We start from the raw sequence: 18,640 nt of genomic DNA on the forward strand, positions 1-18,640 counted from the left end.
TAGGCAACATAGATGGAATTTTTTTAATAGTTATTTTTCTTATCCTACAAAAAGCTACCCCACCCAAACGAGTTGAAAAACCTCTAAAGTGGAATTTTATCTACACCTTTGCCTTTCGTACTCAGGCGATACCTGACTTCATTTTTTTATTCTCTCTTTTTGCTGCTGCTCTTTCGTGATACAGACAATAAGTAATTGCTAATCATCCTGACGGAAGGAGTGAGGGAGATCTTGAGATAAAGATCTCCCTCAGGTTAAATTGAGGGAAAATTTAAGACGCTAATGTCTTAAATTTTATTTTGCTTAGTCTTTCACTAACTCCCATTTTTATTATTTATTCCAAAAGCCGTTAAATAGCAAATACTGTACACAACAAAAATTAAAAACAGGATAAGAGAAAATAAAATAAATTTGTTTCGCCACGAATAACAGAAACTGCACTCTAAATAAAAAGTTACCTTTACGTTATCTCTCTTTTACACTATCTCTCATTATCTCTATTTACTCTCTTTTATAATTATTTATTGCAAAACCCATTATAAAATAAATATTGTACACAACGGAAACCAAACAACAAAACAGAAAAGAAAATACACTCACTTCAAAACAAGTTAATAGAAACTGCATATAAACAAGTCGCACAGAATAGGAACTTATATTTACATTACATACAAACTTTAAGTTCTCTTTCACACTCGACGCACTAAGAGAGGGCACTAATGGTTTCACTTTCTTCCTATTATGTTTTTCGTTTAAATCGATTCGGAAGCTTAAATCATTTTGCGCACCTCAGTATCGGTTGACTGTTTCAAAGACAAAGGGCCTATTAATGGATTTTCCTGGGGAGCTGGCTATCGTCAAGAACTGTCGAGAATTTATGGCTTGACCGTGAAATTTGACTGAAAAGACAGTAAAACACCTAAGCCGAACTGCCCAGTCATGACAAAACAAACACATGTGATAAAACGGGTCTATGGTCAGTAAAGGAAAACTAAGAGAACAAAAGACAGTTAGAATCTAAAACTAAATAAAAATATAAACAAAAAATACATATAAAACTAAAAACAGACTAAGTAAAATATATAATGTACAATTACTCACATATACATATACAATTGCCAGCTACTTTTTTATTGCCAGCTTTTCATATTAATTGCTTTGTTTTTAAAAGACAGTGAAATTTTGCTTCACTTTCGTTGGCAAGCTTGTCAATTAAAGTGGGTGGTGCTACAGGGAACTGCCGAAGTGTCCAAATTCCTCAAAATAAAATCCCTTACGGCCGATTTGTACTGAATTTTTCTAGAAGACGTGCTAGAATATTCTTAGGGACTGACTTTTCCTGAGCTTTGAAAAGAAAATTCTGCTCTTTTTAATAAAAAAAAAAACTTGCCCTCTCTGATAATGCGAGTTTCATTAAAACTGATCATCTCTATCTCCAGCAAAAAGTGCGAGAAGTTAAATGGTTTTCTAGGATATCTGGGAAAGTAGGTGTCGGATTTTAGTTTTTCTGTCAGTTATTCCATTTTTTATCCAAACTCTACAAGCTATGGCAAAGTCACCGGCTCGATTCTAAACAGGTTGGCCGTACAAACTTAAAAATTGTTTAATAGACGAGATAGAGTGATGCTTAAAGATGACGCATCCCCTTAATTGAGTTAGCAGCTCCTAAAAGTTGACTACTCCAAATCTCTGAGACCTTCTTGAATTTTGGGGCCCATGGAAGGTGCTGAAATAATTATTAAGCAATCCTGGAGATAATCAATTAAAATTTTCCTAATGGGAGAGGTGTGTAATATATGGAATATGAGGAAGAACTAAAAAACTAGATACAAGAATATGCCGCTTGAAGAGCAATTTATAGGTAGCTATGGGCGGATATGCAATACTAATACCAATTTTACAAAAGATGTTGCTTATCAGGAATCGACGGTATGAGAATGATCTGAACCGTTTCTGAACCGAATTCTGAATCAAAAGATTTAAACCGTCTGGAAGGCCAGGATACGTAATACTTTCTACTTATAGAATCATTGAAAAACCAAACGCCACAGTTAAAATTTCCTGCTAACTGAAAGTGAGGAAGTCCCACCTCCCAATTTTAAATTTAAGACAAAAACTTGAAGTAGTGGTCTTGCAAAATTTTGAAAGATTAGAAATTCGTTAAATGGTTCGACTGATTTCAGGGATTTGGTTCGAAGACGGGTTATGTTCTTGATACTCAAAGACATATTTATAAACACATCAGGGGAATAGACTTCGGCTTGGGGTGCTTGGTTTCAGACAGGAATTCTTGTTTTCAGACAGAGAGCCTTGGGGAACACCAAGCTCATCTGTAGACTTTAAGCAGAAAATAGGATCAACAGAGATAACCGTTCCAGACAGATAGGAGCCAATCTAAGCGCTAGTATTTCCTCTTATACCGTAATGAGATAATTTAGACAGTAAAATTTGGTGGGTAAACGAAACAGAAGCTCATCAAACGTCCAAAAATACAGCGGCAGTAATCAGACCAGAATCAGGAGCCCTATGTAGAAAATTTAAAAAGTAGCAGAAGTGTGCTCAGTTGAAGCACAAATAAAATTCACACAAAGAATCTTTAACACGTAAAAAAAACAGGTAAAAGGAAAAGAACAGCCTTTTCAAAAATTTTGCTAAATACAGAAAACAAATAAGCAAGTAGACAAAAAAAAACTATAAGTTCTCAGTTATTTTACTAAGCACAGTTTGCTAGACAGTAAAGAAATCGGGCAAATTAGCCAGGTCACTCCAAGGTCACCTTTAAATAAAACAGTCACTTGAGCTCACTTTAGTCAATTTTAGCATTTCTGTAGACAGACATATTTATAAGTCATGCCAAAAGGAGAAATCATTAAAGCATAAAGAACTTGACTATCTTGGTTTTGTATACAATCAGGACTGTAAACGCTGAAACGTTCATGTAAGTTTGATTCGATCTCACTTTCTAGGACTGTTCCTAGATAAAGGTACGAAGAATAGCAGGCTGTCGAAAATTGTGCTTTTTGCCTATCCATCTGAGCCATATGAAAAGTAGCAAAAGTAGTCAACTAAGTACAAAGAACAACAAAGTGAGAAATATCCGCGATGAGCAAACAAAAAGGACTGCGGCCAATAGAGAGAAAAGGTGAAAACTAAAACGACCTGTATTGCCAACGCTTTAAAAACAACTCTACCAGTTTTCCGATTAAAATTGTACCGCAAGAAAGTAATTCCTACCGTCAGAGCTATAGGTTAAATATTTGCCATAACAATATGAAAATTTTCAATAAACTAAAACTTGGAACAGATATTTGAGTCAAAAAGGAGTAAGTAAAACCTAAATGTACCAGGAAATCTGATTGTACCAAAAAATTCCAAATGTACTGCACTGTACCAGGACCTCTAAATCGAACCAAAAACGGTACATTTGTACCGCGTTGGCAACGCTGAAAACGACACTTATATTTCGCCTGTATGAAACGAGAGGTCTTCAACGCTGCTAAAAACAAAGATAAAAACTAAAATAACCTAGAAACAAATAAAATCCAAAACCAAAAAAATAAAAACAATCAATATCAATATCTACAATTGTCGCAACTGAGACTATAGGTCACAAAAGCTAATAGAGTTGCTTGAAACAACTACATTACTAAAACAGTTTTTCTGTTATGTTGTTGTTGTTTTGTTGTTTTTCTGTTAAATTTTAGTTAGTCCTCTATTTGATTCTATTTTATGACCAGAAAAAGAAAAACAGTAATTTAACTAGCACCAAAAGAAATAAAATCATTTATTTTACTTTGTTTGCTCTTCAATTTTGATGATTTGCCTACGACGTCCTCTTTGTGTTCTGAAAAACCAGAATTAATATTGACATTGAACTCGTAGCTGGCTGAACGTGAAGCTTGCGCTAAAAAAATGAAACACTTGTTTTTTGAAACAGATACCGTGAAACAGCCACTTAAGCTTACACTTATTTGGCGAGAATGGAGGCCATGGCGTATTTTCCACAAAAGAGACCTAAAAATAGGTACATTATATGGAAAGTCGAGAAATTACAGAAAAAACCCTAAAAAATAATTTTTTTATTTGGAAAAAGGGTCCAAAGCCTCTCTCACCTTACACACATGACTGCTGCGGGCTTAGAGCCACTAATTGCGTAAGTAGTTCATTACATTGTTCGTTGTTTATTTGAATTGTACCTTATTAAAATGAATAAAGCAAAATGAATAAATGAATATAGCAAAAATAAAAAGATACTTAGACACCGGTAAGGCTCCTTAACTTTGAAATAAAGCCAAAAACACAGAAGAGAACAGAAATACAACACTACTTAATCGCATAAAGACAACACTAGAAAAGAAAGAGAGAGAAAACATACGATGAAAATTAATAAATTAAAAGACAGACAAAATAAGCAAAATGTTAAACAAAAAACAGGTAGATAGCAGAAAATTTATTGCTAATTTCTTTTCAAAGTAATAAACCGTGGCACCTTCAAGCCGGCTCAGGTAACGAGCTCCAAAAATGCAATTAAAGGTTTAAGCGGCTTACACACTACACATATAGTTTTTATGTTAAGTGGTTAACTTATGTTTCGTTGTGCATAACAGTTCACACTTAAGCAAGTCCTTTCATGCTAACCTAACGCTAAAATCCATAAAACCATCATAATCATCTTCTAAAATCATTACAAGCAAACTATCCGTTAACTAAAAATGCAGAATGGCGGTAGTGGCTCAACTCCTGATCAAGCGTGAAAGGCTTTCTAGGAAACATTTATAAATTCATTTTCCAGATTTATTTCTGACAGAAACTCCTTCCTGTGTATAATACGTTGACTTTTTCGGGGGGGGGGGGGGGTAACATAAAATTACATAACTTTAAATTATCTTTACAGCTCTGGTCTACTTGGCACCGCCTACGTTACAAACAAAATTCGCTCCGTTTGAATACGTAACGCACCGGGAAGTTTTTAATTATGTGAAAAGAACATCAAAGGGCCTAAGGATAGGAAGATTAAATTTAAAAAAGTAAGTTTCTTCATTTGAAAGTAAGGAGCAACATTAAAGCTTAAAACAAGCAGAAATTATTCTGCAAATGAGAGAAAAATTCTGGCTGCCCCCCCCCCCCCTCCTCAATACTCCTTCCTTCACCGTAAAGTTTTGTAGGACTTTTTAAAAAGCTTCTGATTCTAATTAAACAGTCCTTGTGTTTCAGGAGTGGTTCGTAAAGAATCGGGACAGAAGGTCTATCTTCAGCGTAAAGATCGGGGTATTAAGGAGTAGGCAGTCCCCTTCATTTACGAAACAGTTCCTATTCGTTGTATGAGCATTAATGTTGCTTGTTCACTTTAACTTGAAAAAAACTTGTTTTTTGTTTAATTCCTGATCGCTTTTCAAATAATGCCGGGAAATCCACCTCTCCCTCTATGAAAATTCCCCCATGTCCGGGAAATTATCCACAAAAAAATTCCATCCTCGCTAAAAATATCCTTCCCGCCCCGAAAATTTTTGCAGACTTCTTTTCCTGGAAATCCCCCTCCGATGGAAATTTTTGCTCGCGGAGAATCCGTCCGAACGAGAAAACTTCTGAAGAATTCCAACCCCACTGAAAATTCCCCCCAGACATTTCCCACATGTCAAATTGAGTCGCCAAAGAGAAAGAAAGACAAATAAGGAATTCTAAACAATTTCCTCTGGAAAGCTCACCCCCAGAAACTTCCCTCCCAACGGAAAATTCTCCTGTACAAAAGTCCCCTTTCTGAAAAATCCCACCCCGCGGAAAATGTCTGCATACTTTCCAAACACAAAAACTATATTTAAAGAATGGGCAAATTTCATAACTTGCAGCCCTTTCCCCAGGGGCTGTGGGAGGGGGGCGAACCATTTCATTCCCAAAGGAATAGTTACTGAACCTTTAGACTATGCTGAATAAAATGGTTATCTTGCCGTGAGAGGGGGGCTAGTTACCCTCCAATCTTTTTGTCACTCAAAAAGGGCACTAGAACTGTTAATTTTGTTTTTAAATAAGCCCTCTCCCGATCTTTTAAGAAAATTGATTGGATACGATCACCCCTGCAAAGAACAAATGAACACCTTTCTTCTTGCAAAAAAAAAGCCAAATTCCATATTTTTGGAGATGGGAGCTTGAAAACTCTCAAGTAATATTCTCTGATGCGCTAAATCTGATGGTGTGATTTTCAATGAGATTACTTAATTTTGGGTGATGTTTCCACAAAGTCGTATCCATAATTTTTTCGAGGAGGGGGGGGGAATACAAAAGAATTTGTTTAGGGGGGTTATAAAACAAAGCTTTAAAAACACATTAAAATTGGTTTATATTCATTTTTGTTACATTTTTACGAGTCGGAAAAACTTATTTTTTTTTGGGGGGGGGGGAGGCTACAACCCCCTAGCCCCCCCCCCCTCTGGATATGACCTTATGTTTCCCCTTTTTCAAAAATAATGCTAATTTTCTCTAGCTCGTTGCTATTGATGGGTAACATTAAACTTAATGAATGTCATATATTTAGAATCATCGTAAAATATCAATTTTTTTATATATCGATTGTTATCAAAATTCCATTTCTTAGAGTGTTGGTCACTATTAGGCCAAATCGCTCCTTACTTACAGTTTGTTACCACGAGCTGCTTGCTTACCTTGGATAATTTTACGGCTGAGGATTGAGGAAAATTAATTGACCTACTACATTATATTATTTGACCTACATATTAATTGACCTAATACATATATGTTTTGATTGGAATACTCGACTGTCCCTGGCTATGATAATTAGATTGCGCAATGACCGATCAAAATAGGAAGATTATTTTAAACCCGTTACTGAACTTTGTCACCAGATCTATCCTTGATGGTGCGAAAATTGATCTGATTGTCGGAAAAGCTGTAAGTTTTTTTGATCATGGTACTATTATCAGTGCTAGAGAATTTCTGTATAAAGAGCTGAATATTCAGAGTCGATGTGTGAAAAATGCACAGGATGAAGATATGTATTTGACATTCGTAAACAGTTAAATCAGGCGGCAAAGGATAATTTGCCTGTTCCCACTTTTGTTATATTCTTACCTCCTGAAACACCAGCAATCGGGGAGGCAGTCTCGGCTACTTTAGTCTCGAAAGTTAATGAACTCTCTCGGAAAATTGACGGCTTTTTAGAGAATGCGACGCATTCAGGCCCTGTTTGGCCAGCTAGAATTGATACCAACGTAACAATTAACCCTGCCCCAGCTCCTACGTTTGCCGTTGTACTAAAAAACTGTCCTGCAAACCTGACCTCACCTAATGCTCGTAAGGACTTCGTCGATAAACTTTGCCCTGAGGCCTCAGGTGAAATAACTGAACTTAAAAAATCGGCTTCGAATGGAAACTTGTTGTTGAGTCAAAGCATGCAGTGAATAAAATTGCCGAGAATGCTAAAAACAGTACCTCAGGTATCTCGGTGAGTGTGAAATCCCCATTGTTTATGGGGATCCTAAAAGACGTACCGATCGAATGCGATGAGAATCAAGTAAAATCTCTTGTACCAAATTGCGTGAAAGTTTCACAGTGCGGAAAGTCCCGAGTGTCCAAGGTCTACTTTGAGTCAAAACAAAACCTGGATCAGTTCTTAAAAGTTTCTGTGAAAGTTGGCTGCGAAAAGCTTTCTGCACAAGCATTTGTATATCTCCCAACGCGTTGTTTCTCGTGTCATAACACTGGGCATCTGGCCTTGCAGTGCTCTAGTCGGGCCCTCTGCTCTCGCTGTGGATCATGCGATCACACCTCAAACAGTGCCTCTCCGTGTTCGGGAAAAATTTTCTGTCTAGAATGTAAAGTTACCGGCCATACTTGTTACAGTGTAAAGTGTCCTAATAACAACGGTCAACTAGCAATGCCAAGGGTATGACATGGATTTGTCTGCTACTACGCAAGCTGTACTTTTGTGGAATATTAATGGTGGACTTTTAGTAAAAATTCCTGTGATCAAAGGTTTGCTTTCGAATTGTGACGTATTGTGCTTGCAAGAACATTTTTTGACGAGTCATAGTTTAGGGCTTCTGAAAATTGACAATACTTTTACTAGCTATTCGGTGCCCGCTAAACGATCCGCTTCTAGTGGCCGCCCCTCGGGTGGTATTGCGATGCTTATTAGGACCTCGTGCCGGTCGAGTATTTTTGATTCATGTGATTTTTTTCTTGCTGTCCATGTAAAAGAGTATGCTATTGTTAACGTCTATCTCCTGGCAGATTATCGCAATGCCCAATCAGAATTTTTATTTACGTCAGCGCGTGAGAAACTATGGTCTCGCCTTTCAAAGATTCGCCTGTTAGGTAAGTGTTGTATTATTATAGGAGATTTTAGCTGTAATTTAACTGACGCCTCGTTATTGCGTACTTCTATTTTGTCTGGTATTTTTGACGATTGGCTTAGGATATTGCCGAAAGATCTTTATTACACTTACACACACCATTCAAGTCACATATCGAACCTTGACCATGCTGTTTCTTCTATAAATCTCCAAGTGTCACCTGTTCAAGTCTTTTCTGATTACCAACTATCAGACCACCTTCCAATATCTGCATCTATTTATTGTTCCTCTGCTCAGTCTACACCCACTACACAACCACATCAGCCCCACGCCCAATTTTACAGGGATTGGAAAAATATCCAAGATGATCTTTTTGCTGCAGTAACTAATTCTGTCCTACTTAAAATTCATGTTCCGTTCCAGCTGCTCATGGAAAATCCGCAAGTTGATGCAAATGAAATACGGATGTTGCTAGATATTTTTCTTGCGCAAATTTGCCATGCTCTGCGATGCGCAGAAAAAGCCAGTATACCTCTTAAATGTATACGTCAGGGTGTCACAAGGCATTGGTGCAGTAATCCGAGCTTAGTTGAAGCTTGGAGAAAATCCTAATTTTGGTTCCATTTGCGGCTCCAGTGTGACCAACCTGGCTCTGGCTGGGATTCTAACACTTGTCTTCCTACCAAAAGAAAGTTTGCAAGAGAACTATCTATCCACGTGAACCAGATAGTTGAATAGACGGCCCAGAAAGCTTCTCTGTCCCAACCTTCCTTCTGGAGAAATGTATCAAGATATCCTCCATGGGCCCGACTATCTGCTCAAGTTATTCCTGATTCTGAATGGAATTCATACTTCTCTGCTGAATTCTTCCCACCAGATGCCACCCTACAGTCCGAATATGAAGATAAGCTCGATAAATTTCTGTCTAGGTGTCCAACCGATAATTTTGTTGTTTCAGCTGATTCTGTACTGCGAGCAATCCAACGCCTAAAGCGTAAGAAATCTTCTGGCATCGATAAAATAAGCGCTCTTCACATTCTGCATGGAAGCGAGCTGCTGGTAAACCATATTGCTCTTTTGATGCAGATGATTGTTACCCAAGGATTTGTACCTTCTTCTTTCTCAATCGGAGATCTCACTCCAATTCCATAGAAAGGTAAACTCGCTACCCAGTGCTCCTCCTTCCGCCCTATAACAGTGGCTACTACCTTCTGTAAGCTTTTTGAACTTCTGTTCATTGACCAACTGAACGCAAAATGCTATGTTCCACCGAACCAATTTGGATTCCAGCCACGTCTTGGTTGTGCCCCCGCTTTGTCGGTTGTCGCGAACGCATTGATCGATGCTTGTGCATCAGGTGAAACTCTCGTATTCGGTGGGCATGATGTTCGTAAAGCGTTTGACTCGCTAATTCACGTTGTTATGCTACTCCATGCAGGGAAACGTGGAGTGAGCCCCTTATATATCAGAGCCCTTCGAGACATGTATTATCGTCTTAAAGTTCGCCTAATACTTCACCCATTAGCTAAAGTTGACGGCTCTCAAGTCTATGCACCAGCCCCAAATATTTTTGTCAATGTTGAAAAAGGTACCCTCAATAATGTACTCTTCAATAATGGAGTTCTTGATGCACAGTCAGCTGTTCCCACATCATTCATCTTTGCCGGTCTTGATTTATCTCTCGTATGTTATGCAGACGACATTCTGAATGTGAGCCGCACTATCCAGCGCATAAGCGAGGTTTTCGCAACGCTACAATCTGAGTATGCAAAACTAGGTCTTCAGTTCAATGCTGAAAAGTCCGAAGTTGTATTCTTCAATTGGAAGCAAGCGTCGCCTAGAGCTATTCCTCTCGGAAATAGTAGGATTAAGCCAGTAGATTATATCACCTACCTCGGTCTTCCCATTGGTTCGTCAGTAATGCACACGCGACAATTATTAATTGCTCACATTGAGCGTAGAGTTGTGTTATCATATGCTTCTTTTGTAACTAATAAGTTACGGTTCAACCGCCATCTTCTCTCGAAACTTTTTAACTCTGTCACTCTACCACATTATTTGTACATATCGCCATTTTGGAAAATGCTCACAAATTCTGACAAGTCGAAAATTCGGTCAGTTTTCTTCCGGTTCGCAAAATATCTTTTACGTTTTCGCTCTTGGACGCGCAATTCTTATCTGATTAGAAAATTCAGCATTGCTGACCCCATTATAGCTGTGGAAAAGCGAATTCGTGCTCATAATTCCCGTTTAATGAAGTTGAATCATCCCTGGTCGTCAGTATTGGCCCATTAGTTAAGATGTATTTGTTGTGTTTTTTTATTTTTAAGTGTTTGTTTTCGCGCTTAGTGTAATTGCTGCAGTTTTTACATTGACTGATGATTTATTCTCTTTTCGTATGGGTCCAATTTAAGCGACGCTGGTTATTCTCACTTTTGGTGTCAATTTTTTTTTTTATATCACATTGCGTATATTAATAATAATATAGTTGTTTATTAGTTATAGATTCTTTTAAGCATATTTATTTAAGTAAATTTTTAAAAGGATCCGTGATTGAATAATTTACTTGTTTATGTTATTTATGTATATCGGAGTAAATGAATCATTTGTTGAGAGTGATCTGAGTTCAAGACCAGTGGGCGAAAGTGTCGTTTAACTATTTTTACCGTTCCTTGTCATATTAACGCTAGTTAATATGATTATCCACTGTATATCTTTTTTAATTCACTTTTGATTTTTTTTTTTTTTTTTTTTTTTTTTTTTTGTTTTTTTCCAATTATGGCTTGATGCAATGATGTTCATATTATTTATGTTTGTTCAGTATTTAGGAGCCTAAAAAAATAGAAAAGAAACATGTCGCATACCTACAGAGCAGTGTATAATTGTGTTTTTCTTTCTCGTTTTGTGTAATTTGTTCTAAGTGCTGATTTAGATCTTAGCTCCAGCGTTCGTCACTACAAACCACATGTATAACTCCTAAGTTTATGTGTATTGCTTTTTTTTGTTTTACTTATTGCTCCGTCTTTTCCTTTTTTGTATGACGGGTTTTCCAATAAATAATAATAATAATAAAAGCAAAAGGCTTGAAGGGAAGAGTATAGAGTGATTCAGGATCGAGTAAGGGTTTAGTCGCTGACAGATTTGTTCCCAAAATAACATTTAATTTTTTATCTGAAATCTTTGAAAGCCGAATTAGAAAGGAGTAAATGAAGTTGGGCAATAGTACATTTTTGGGCAATAGGACAAATAAAATTGATTTAAACAAGGATGTAGGATTTTCAGCATTGACGCAAGAATAAATATATTATTTTGATTATTTAATTAAAGCTTAATATTTTGATTATCCTTGACTTACTTGACTTAAGGCTCCTGCCACGTTGGGGGTGGCGTAGAGAGCGTCACAACTCTGCTCCTCTAGGCTGACCGGTCTACTGCTATTAATGGGGCCTCTTCGACAGCGATATTAGCTATCTCAAGGAATTTGTTGAGGCTATCCTTCCACCTTGTCTGAAGTCTGCTCCTCGGGTGAGACCAGCCATGTGTTTTAGCGTCATAATCGTAGACTTTTCAGACTGGGTTTGTTTTCGGCATGCTCAGGTGGTGTTCGAACGATCTGAAAGGTCGGTGCGCCATTTTGTTAGAGAACGGGACTTGGGAGTTTAGTGTGAGCAACCTTGCATTGCTTACAAAATCGTCCCATCGAAGTCCCTGAATCTGACGAAGCTGTTTCGTCTGGCAGACGTCTATCATACTGAGGATTGTTGATTTGAGAGGCCAGGTTTCCGCTGCATATAGGAGGATCGAGCCTACGGATGCATTATAAATTCGCATCTTCGTGCGCCTAGATATATGCGGCATTCTCCAGAGACTGTTGAGCCTTCCGACAATAGACGAGGCTTTTGAAACTCGGCTGCACACCTCTTCCTCTATAGAACCGTCATTAGACAGCACAGACTCAAGATAAGTGAAGTTCTGTGTAACCTTAACTGAATCTCTGCGCCCCGGGCTGTACTTCTGGAATAAGATTGGGCGTGAAGGTTAAATAGCCATTATTTTTGTTTTAATGTAGTTTATTTACGACACCACTTTCACAGCCTCTTCCTATAGGACTTTCAAAGCGCTAGTCAACTGGTCAATCGATTCAGAAACGAGACCAAGATCATCTGCGAAGTCAGCGTCCGTCAAAACGCGATCTCCAAACTGCAGACCAAAGGGCAGGCGATTTGTTGTTCGTGTCATGAAATGGTCTATCACACAGTTGAACAGTTCCGGGGTGGCGGCACACCCCTGCCGCACACTGGTTTTGATGCCGAATGTCGTGCTCCGTTTGCCAGTGACTTTGACACAACCCACGGTCTCTTCGTAAAGATTTTCAAACAACTTGCAGTATTTGTCTGGTAGACCAGTTGATCGAAGTATCAGCCAGAGCGAGTTGCGATCCACCGAGTCAAACGCAGCCTTGAAGTCCACAAAGGCTATATATGCTTTCCTCCTGAATTCATTCGTCTTCTCAATTAACTGGCGCATGGTAAAGATTTGTTCGATAGCGGATCTCCCGGGCATAAACCCCGCCTGCTGGGCTCTTCTCTTTCTTCTGAGGATACTCTTGCATCTATCCAGCAGGGTCATAGCAAAGAGCTTTCCAGGCGCTGAAAGTAGCGTTATGCCTCTGTAGTTCGAAGAGATGCTCTTGCTCCCCTTTCTCTTCCAAAAGGGCAGTATTATACCAGCTCGCCAGTCCTTCGGGATCCATTCTGTGTGCTAAACCCCAAAAAACAGCATGTGGAGCCAAAGTAGCATCGCCGGTCCGGCACACTTCAGGAGCTCAGCAGATATTCCACATACGCCTGCCCCTTTGATGTTCTTCAAACGTTTTACTGCTGTGTAGATTTCTGATGACGTGAAAGGAGTTTCTGTGTCACTTGTCAGAAGTTCCTGGGTGCTGGTGGCTAGGCTGATGAGTTCCTGGTCAGTCTGCGTTACGGCTTTGGCTTTGGAGGCCCCAGGAGTGGTCTTTCCATCGACTGACCTGGGCAGCCTCGTCACTGAGTGGCTGACCATCCACAGAGACAACACAAGCAACCGAGGGGGCTATGTTTCCTGTTAGATCACGGAGATGCTTGTAGAGACTGCCAAAGTCACCTTTCTTGGCTGCACCCTCTAGCTCATGTGCCTTCCTTTCCACAAACAGTTTCTTGTCTCGTTGTATCAGTTTGTTGCGGACCCCATTAAGGCTTTTATAGCTTGACATGTCACCGAGTAACCTCGCCTTGCGTCTCTGCTCTGTGACGTCAAGCGTATCCGACTGAATCCACGCTTTATTAGCACGCTTTCTCCGACCAACATTTGCTGTCGCTGATTCCAGGACATTCTTTTTGAACGAGAGTCATGCGTTTTCACAACTTTCAAATGGCAGGAGTTCGTCGAAGCGGTTCGAGACATCAATGGCATATTTCGATCGTATCTTCTGATCGCAGAGGCAAGAGACATCGATCTCGGCTGGTCTTGGTTCTGAGCGATGGGCTTTGAGCCTTAGTCGCATGTTAGCGACGACGAGGCGATGGTCAGTGTTGCCAATTTTAGCTGCCCTATACGTCCTGCAGTTACTGATCGAAGACCTCCATCTCTGTGACTCGACGATGCAGTCGATCATTTTTTGGGTATGGCCTTCGTTGCTGTACCTTGTATGTTTGTGAGTGTCCTTCCTTGCGAATATGGTATTCCTAATTACAAGATTTGACGTGCTACAGAGCTGTAGGAGCCTTCGACCCTTGTGATTTAGAGACTCCGGAGTTACTGGTCCATGACTTGTCGCCATAAGTCATGGTTGTCGCTCACAATTGCATTAAGGTCACCCAGGAGAATGACAATATCGTACGGGGATATCTTAGACAATTCATTCGTCAGGGCAGAGTAGAAAGTGTCCTTTGTTTCGGTGTCAGCTTCGTTTGTTGGGGCATAACAAACAAGGTATCCTTAGTATACCAAAATTCTATCGTTGTTTTTGTTTCTCTTTTTTTTCTTTTTTGTGAAACGAATCGAAAGAATCAGCCCTGAAAAAATATGAAACAAGTATCCGTGACCATCTTAGAAAGATCATCAGTTTGATTTTCAAATTTATTAATTGCTAAGCCAGAAATTCCTTTTCGTTTGTTCAGTACTGGTCAAGGATATTAATGGGGGAAGGGTAATTACGCACAGCAAAAAATCCACAAAACAAAAAGTTCTCCATCATATTCCTTAAGAAAAACATTCCCCCTTCCCCACAGTGGTAGTTCTGGTCTTTTTTGCGCCTGGGGCAAAATCTTAGTTAGCCTGTCCCCCTGTTTCCCACATTTTCAACCTAAATTTTAATATTTTTTCATTTATTGACAAAACTATTTTCAATTTATAAATTAATTGATAATTAATTTTTTTATTACTTTTAATATGTTACTTAAATACCTAATTATTATTGTTAAATGATTATTTTTTTAATTTGTTTTTTATATTTTCTTACCTACTTTATTAATTAATTAATTATTATTATTTATTAAATGTGCCCTCTACTTTATTTTAATAAAAATAAAATTTCAAAAATTACAAAATGATTATAACCGTTAGGTTCTTTATTTGGAATTTTGCACCCCTGAAATCTCTACGCCTGGAGCAAGTGCCCCCTCTGCCCCCTAAAACCACCTCTACTCCCTACTTTTTCGTGAATTGGCGCTTCTGGTACTGGCGAAGTATGCTTAACGCAATCACTTACAGTTTCAGATAATTTTTTAAGTCGATTTTCTGTTGGAAAGGCTTTTTGTTTCCAATTCTATTCCTTCCTTTCCCCAAAGCACTCTTCAAGGTTTCAAGTATATTCCATGCCTGGTGGAAGTGTGATACTCCTAGCACAAAGAGGCATGATGTGGAGGAGCTGTACCATGTGTTGTGCTACAAGTTGCACCTCCAAAATATATGCATCAGGTGGCAGAGTGACCTCTCAGCATTGCTCCTTGAATTATTTCGGAACTCTTGACGCAGGACACTGCAATTCTTCCAGCGAATTCGCCTTCACTGATTTTGATCAGCTGAAATTAGTTTCCAATGATGAGAAAACAAAGCCATTTGATACTAGATTGCGATAGAGGTGTCTAGGGTTTTCCACACCCGGGGACAATGCCAGTTTTGCACCAAAAGCCCCTACTTTCCCTACCTTCACCACCACAATAGTAGTAGATCATAGTATTGACGAAAAAACCGCCGATTGGCCCCTATCAAAGGCTGCAGTCGGGGACAGCTGTCCCCCCTTGCTCCCTAGCTACGCCACTGGATTTCGACCTTGCTTTGCATATAAGAGAGATCTCAATTATATCTTACCTCCTTACTCCCAAACTGATTTAACTCCAGAATCGGAAATATCTATTTTAGTAGGAGATGGTCCAAAACCACAAATCAAACGGACGTATCGTAAGTAACAATGGCATATACGCAAAACAAAAGGTGTTCCTTTCCAAAAACTCGGGCTTACTGTGTTTCTGACACATTACTCATGAATGAAATTTTACTGAAAAATTAATTAATGATTGATTAATGAAAAAATTATTAAAAATTGATTAAATTTGATTAAAAATTTGAATCAATGATTAAAAATTGATTAATGAAAAATTACTTTTAAAAAAGGAGGTAATTAACAGCATTGTGACGTCATGGGAAACTAAATCAGCCAAAGATATTTTATCAGCAACTGTTTTTTTTCTAATACACTGTTTATTGTTCAATGGTCCTAATATCAATATACAAGTATTGCCAAGGAGGTTTCAGAAAAAGTCGGTTTTACGTTTCCACGTTGAAATGTTAATAGCTGACATATCTCGACTCAGAATCCAAATTCTTCTTCCTTTTAAGTTTGTTATCAATTTTGTACCGGGAAAGTATTACGTTGGCTCATCAAAATGCTTTCTGAACCGAATGTCGATGTTACACGAAATACAATTATTTTAAGTTAAGGGGGTACCGGGTAGTTGAGGAAAGAGTTAGTCGACTTACTTTTCCTAAAAATTGTTTTATACTGTCATTAAAGAAAACTTGAAAAAAATGTATGTTATGTGGCTGTATTAAAGTTTTGGTTACCCGGAACTAAGTTTAAAAGAATTTGTTATTTTTATCGCGAAGCATGGCAGTTTAGACAAGGGCATAAGCGGGATTTTTAGAAAGAGGTATTACAACAAAAATGAAACCCCTTAACGCGTGTTTTTAGAGTTGCGTGACTATTAAGAAATTGTAAAGCTTTACTAGAATAATGAAGAAGTTTACCTACCGGAATCCTTTCTAACCATTTAAAATAACATCTTTTTACCTGTATTTTCAAGACCAATTACAAGCTGGAGATTTTTTTTTTAAGGAAAATAGTGTTTTTAATCTGTAATTTTACGACAAATTCACTAGTCAAAGAAATATTTCGGGGTGGAGGTGAAACCCGACACAACTACTCTTTAGATATGGCATGCTTCTGGAACGGATTAATTTTCCGCTATCTCCTTAGGAGTAGGCCTTACAATTTAAGGAAAATAGTGTTTTAATCTGTAATTTTACGACAAATTCACTAGTCAAAGAAATATTTCGGGGTGGAGGTGAAACCCGATACCCCTACTCTTTAGATATGGCTTGCTTCTGGAACGGATGAATTTTCCAATATCTCCTTAGGAGTAGGCCTATGCATTTTAAATTTGACACTTTCTTCAATTGAATTTTATATTTGTTCTTCTCCGATGCTAGCAACGATTTTTGTGTTGTAGTGGTACAATGTACTGATCTCTTTCTAGCAAAATAGGGTCTGGGGTTGGATCCCAGCTGCCACAGTGCCGACACAAGGAACCTGTGGTCAAGAAGTACTAGCGCATCTAGGGGACCGGGGGCCATCTTCCCCCAAAGATTTTTTCTGGCACTCTCTTTCTCTGTTTTTTGTTTTTTCACTCTTTTTTTAGAATAAATTTGTCAATTTGGTTAATTATTGACATCTTTGTCTCATTAAGCACCCCTGAGATTTTGCTCATTGGTGCCCCTGTCACATTGGGCACACCCCATGATTTTGATCTAGATCCACCCCTGTCAAGACGCGTGATTAATTAGGGACTAAAATTTTCTTTTAAACCATACCATCCTGGTTCTTCCAAAAACATTAGGCTCTCCTGACGTATCTCATTTAGCCTAAAATAAGGACCAAGACCCTCCAAAGCCACTGAATGGCACACAGGGCATCGCCAGTCGTCCATGTTTCAGTTGCCGAGTCTCTTTTACAGAGAGGACCAAGAACCCCTTTATATGGACCAAATTTGCGACAGATGGGGTCAAACACGGGCCTCGTATCGTTTGTATTAAGCAATAGCATTCGTAATGCAGCGGGAAACAAAAATTATATTAGAAAAACAACTCCTTTTTGTTCTAACACCTTTAAGTCAACTTGTCTACATCCAAAACATCCACTTTAGTGAGAGAAAATTATAGCGTTGCAGATAAGATATAAATTACCTTGGAATTAACTTATTGTTTTTTAATCCTGGCACAGGTATGGCACAAGAACAAAAAGGTGATTGATTACCACCGACGTGTGAAACACATCTTTAGCCAATGGTAATTGAAAGCTCCGCCTACTAATGATGAATGGCGCAGCTTGTATTTCATTTATGAATAGGACGCTCCGCCCCGGTGGTTACGCCTTCTTGAAAAATCTCCACGTCGAGTGGGCGCAATATAGCTCAGAAGTGTATGTGAAGTGCTGCTGAAGTGAAGACTAATCGTAAGCTATTACTAGCTGCTTTTTACGCTATGTTGACATACTAGATTCTTATGTGCACTTGAAACTGAAAGATCCTCAGACCATCATCAGATAAACAGAGTGACTCCTAAGGACCCTTGAAGGATCTTTTTTCTTATCCAACTACTAAGCAAGGGCTATTAAGCGGCATGCAATGTCCGTGAGTCCTAAACAACAAAATATTATTAACCGTGCACCATTTTCTGTTAGTGATATCCTTAGCCCTTTAGACAGTGTGGGTAGTACACCACCTCCCTCTTTTCACGACGTTATGTCAACGCCAGTGACTTCTGCCTATATGCATGTGCCGCAACTAGGAGTGTCTTTATCACACGGTCATACCCATTCATTTACAGGAAATTCTGGACAATATATGAATGGGGAACTTGGAAATCCTTACGGACACTCGGCTGCGTCGTGGTACGGAACTGGGACGACGGATCCTAGATTTTCCACGGATTACGCATTCACTACAGGTATGACCATTCACCCGATAGTTTTATTTTTCGTATATTAATCATACCCCTGTACCCGAAGTTTCGACTTT

General features: G+C 38.7%; 2 protein-coding genes across 2 annotated transcripts in view; one reads left to right on the forward strand and one right to left on the reverse strand.

Annotated features, from left to right (window-relative positions):
- Positions 1-591: 591 nt before the first annotated feature.
- LOC148950053 (uncharacterized) overlaps positions 592-18,640 on the reverse strand; it is a 160,324-nt gene continuing 142,275 nt past the window's right edge. The window contains exons 3-4 of the mRNA XM_089092096.1: positions 3,794-4,014; positions 592-899 (exon numbers count right to left, since the gene is read on the reverse strand). Of these exons, the coding sequence (XP_088948222.1) occupies positions 790-899; positions 3,794-4,014 (331 nt within the window). The 3' untranslated portion in view covers positions 592-789. The remainder of the gene's footprint in view (positions 900-3,793; positions 4,015-18,640) is intronic.
- Positions 18,065-18,640, forward strand: part of LOC148950054 (homeobox protein Nkx-2.4-like) — a 28,675-nt gene continuing 28,099 nt past the window's right edge. Inside the window, exon 1 of the mRNA XM_089092095.1 lies at positions 18,065-18,569. Within this exon, the coding sequence (XP_088948221.1) occupies positions 18,248-18,569 (322 nt within the window). The 5' untranslated portion in view covers positions 18,065-18,247. The remainder of the gene's footprint in view (positions 18,570-18,640) is intronic.

The sequence above is a fragment of the Artemia sp. Qi Xiang Cuo genome, chromosome 7, assembly GCF_049724085.1.
Source record: "Artemia sp. Qi Xiang Cuo chromosome 7, ASM4972408v1, whole genome shotgun sequence".
Classification (NCBI taxonomy): domain Eukaryota; kingdom Metazoa; phylum Arthropoda; class Branchiopoda; order Anostraca; family Artemiidae; genus Artemia; species Artemia sp. Qi Xiang Cuo.